At 39.6% G+C, this 3115-nt stretch overlaps 1 protein-coding gene across 1 annotated transcript; it reads left to right on the top strand.

Annotated features, from left to right (window-relative positions):
• The first annotated feature begins 419 nt into the window (after nucleotides 1–419).
• On the top strand, nucleotides 420–2259 carry SMIM30 (small integral membrane protein 30). The gene is made up of 3 exons (XM_024129986.3): nucleotides 420–465; nucleotides 829–899; nucleotides 1363–2259. Exon 3 carries the CDS (start codon nucleotides 1408–1410, stop codon nucleotides 1582–1584), a length of 177 nt encoding a protein of 58 aa, XP_023985754.1. The 5' UTR covers nucleotides 420–465; nucleotides 829–899; nucleotides 1363–1407; the 3' UTR covers nucleotides 1585–2259.
• The last annotated feature ends 856 nt before the right edge of the window (nucleotides 2260–3115 follow it).

Here is a 3115-nt window from a genome sequence, read left to right on the forward strand (position 1 = left end):
ATGTCATAAGGCACATTTGGAAGATGGTATCAGGGGATTCCCTCCTTCAAAAATGTTAGAAGCCGCTAGTTTAAATGCATCTGAAACAGATGGCTCTGCTCGGGTGATTTCTTCCGGCTGCTGTGTCTGCATTTCAGTCAAAGAAAAGGACATAACTTCTTGTGTCTTGAAACCTTGAACAGGGTGAAAAAAAACACTTGCTGTCATTTTTTTTACCTTTTTGTGTGTGTGTCAGCTTCCGTACAACTACACTAAACTACTTCACCAGTGACAGCTTTGGCCACGTGAAGAAGCCCCGGGAGCTCGCTCCTCAGAGTCTCCGGTAGAGGTTGACCATCTTCCCGCAACCAGTTACAGAGGAGCGCGCCGGTGCATCCTGGGAGTTGTCGTCACCGGGGATTGTGGGAAGTGTAGTTTAGAGACTCCGCCCTGCTCGCCATTCCTGTAATGGCTGCTTCCTGGAAGGTAATGTACGAACTTGTCCCCGAAGGCTACTTAGATTGCCCAGGGTATTTGTAAAACAGGGAGCAGATTTGCACGTTGCCGAGCCAAAGCAGGGATTCTTTTTAAAGTCCTACTATCAAGTCCTCGAACGAACTTGTTTTTTTGGTTTTGGGGTTTTTTTTTTTAGCTTTTCCTTTACAGGCTAACTGACAAACTTTTAAATCTAGTTCCCCTGCTTGAACAAACTGTTGTCGTTAGTTATTACCCATTCTTCTCCCTTACGTACAACCTCCCGGCTCTGCACTGACTCTAGCTGCCGCTTTAAAATAATAATAATTAATAATGTGCGATTTTTTAAATCCTGCTACGCCCCTCTGATAATAGGCGCTGTCACGTGGAACCTCTTAGCCTCAGCATCCTGAACTGATAGAATTAAACAAAAACCGCTTTCTTTGGTAAGTCTTACTATTTCCCCCACGACTTCACAGAGTTATATGTGGTTTGACTTTGCCAGATTTGTTTGCATTTCCTGGATGGGAGAGACCCTAAGAAAATATAATTTTCATTCACTAGGATAGTTTCCAAGTTAGTATCTTGTGCCTCTTCTGTCTTTTCTTGTTCTACTGTTCAGTTTCTGTTCTGTTGATTCACACGGTGTTGGCGTTATAGAGTGGGGAAAAATCGCTGGAGTAGGGGAATTATCATGAGAAGGGGCTATTAGCCTCAAATGACCATCTTTAAGTACCATTTACTTCCCTCAGTTTCTTCCGCCATAAAATGAGATGGGTCTGAATATAATTTATAAAGTCTCTGATTTAAAAGGTTGTATGAACTGTTACTTGTCATGTATTTATACTGTCATTTGAAAAGGCAGGAATTTTTAATGGTTCCTTTTTGTTTCCATGTTTTAATTTCTAGGAACCTTCAGCCTTTAAGAACCAGTCACCTCAAGATCTCAACATCATGATCTCAGTTTCAACACAATTGTTCCTAGTCTTTTCATTGCTTCTGGTGCTGCCTGTTGTTGAAGCAGTAGAAGCCGGAGATGCAATCGCTCTCTTGTTAGGTGTGGTTCTCAGCATTACAGGCATTTGTGCTTGTTTGGGGGTATATGCACGAAAGAGAAATGGACAGATGTGACTTTGAAGGGCCTCCTGAATCAAACCTTGCCCTGAAAACCTCTGTGCTATTGAGGTTCAGAACTGAGTTTTGGTGTCTGAAAGTTCTCAAGAAACAGTAAATAGGGTAGCTTCATAGTCTTGGTTATTTCCCTATAAATAGGAACAAATTGATATATTATGTTAAATGGAAAACAAAACGTTTTCTTCACAACAAATAATGAACTGAAAAATGCTGTCTGTAATTTGCATTTGCTAGTTAGAAAGAAGGTCAAAGAAGTGAGATGGCTGAACTTTGCACAAGTAATATTTCATAGTTTCAGAATTCTCAATAAGAAGAAAACTCTTGCCCAGAATCCTAGGAAATTGCCACTGTTTAGTTATAATCACTGCCTCCTGCATCACTGAGGAGTCTTTTCTCCATATTTTTAATGCATTTTTGTTTTGTTATCTCCCAAGTTAATATTGTACCTAGATATTAAATACAGTTGGTCAAAAATTAAAACATCTCTTTGTGGGGGATAAAGTTTAGAAAATGTATTCGATGTATCTAACATTGAAATGGAGAAAAGATTTAATGTAAAAAAATACTTTATATTGACATTGAAATGGAGAAAAGATTTAATGTTTAACAAAAACAAAAAAATCTTTATAAACTGCTAACGTCTCCATGGTGAGAAGTACTATATTAAATATAAACCCATTATGTAAGTTACTGTGTGGTGTTTATTTCAGACTGTTTTTATCTTTGTGTGAACTTTTTATAAAGTAAGTGGAAAAGAGTAGAATGCCTTACCTTAACTGATCACACTAGCTTGTAGAGATACAATCAGTGAGAAATGGGCAGCATCATGGGAGGGGAGAGGCCTCTGGTAGAGAATCCACAGAAGCAGAAGGAAAATGTAATGGCCTATACTGATTTACACACAAGCCAGATGAGGCGTAATCTCCCAGGCCTTGCTACTTAAGGTGTCCTCACACCAGCAGCATCACCTTAGGACTTGTTAGATCTGCAGAATCTCAGGTCCCACCCAGACAAATTGGATCAGAATCTGCTTTTGTTTCAAGAACCCAGGATAATTTATATGCACATTCAAGTTTAAGAAGATTGCTCTAACTTGTTTGAGCCCAAGGATCACCCAAAGCACTTGATAAAAACTGTTAGATTCTCAGGTTCCTCTCCTGGTTGCACTGTAGTAATTGTAGGTTGGTGTCTGGAATTCTATGTTTAACAAGGGTCTCCAGTGATTCCTTTGATTGTGTAGATGTAGCCAGCATAGAATTGTATGAGTAAATCAAACTACTATAGGGTCTTAATGAAAGCAGGTAGTCAAATTTTTTCCTAAAATAATGCATTATTCAATCTCTAGCTCTCCAGGTAACATTGGGAGCCTTAATTTTGATCAGAAAACAGGCAGCAGCAATCTAAAATCCTTAATGTGCATTTCTCCAGGTGTGAGCAGACCTGGATTGCATGAGGGATTTGGTAGAGGGTACAAAGAGTGAGGGACAGCCACACTGTAGACACAGAAACCACAGGGATCTGTTTTTGT

The sequence above is a fragment of the Physeter macrocephalus genome, chromosome 5 (genome assembly GCF_002837175.3).
Source record: "Physeter macrocephalus isolate SW-GA chromosome 5, ASM283717v5, whole genome shotgun sequence".
NCBI classification, from domain to species: Eukaryota; Metazoa; Chordata; class Mammalia; order Artiodactyla; family Physeteridae; genus Physeter; species Physeter macrocephalus.

Coding starts and splice junctions, on each gene's coding strand:
- SMIM30 (XM_024129986.3), top strand. CDS start 1,408: ATGATCTCAGTTTCAACACAATTGTTCCTAGTCTTTTCATTGCTTCTG.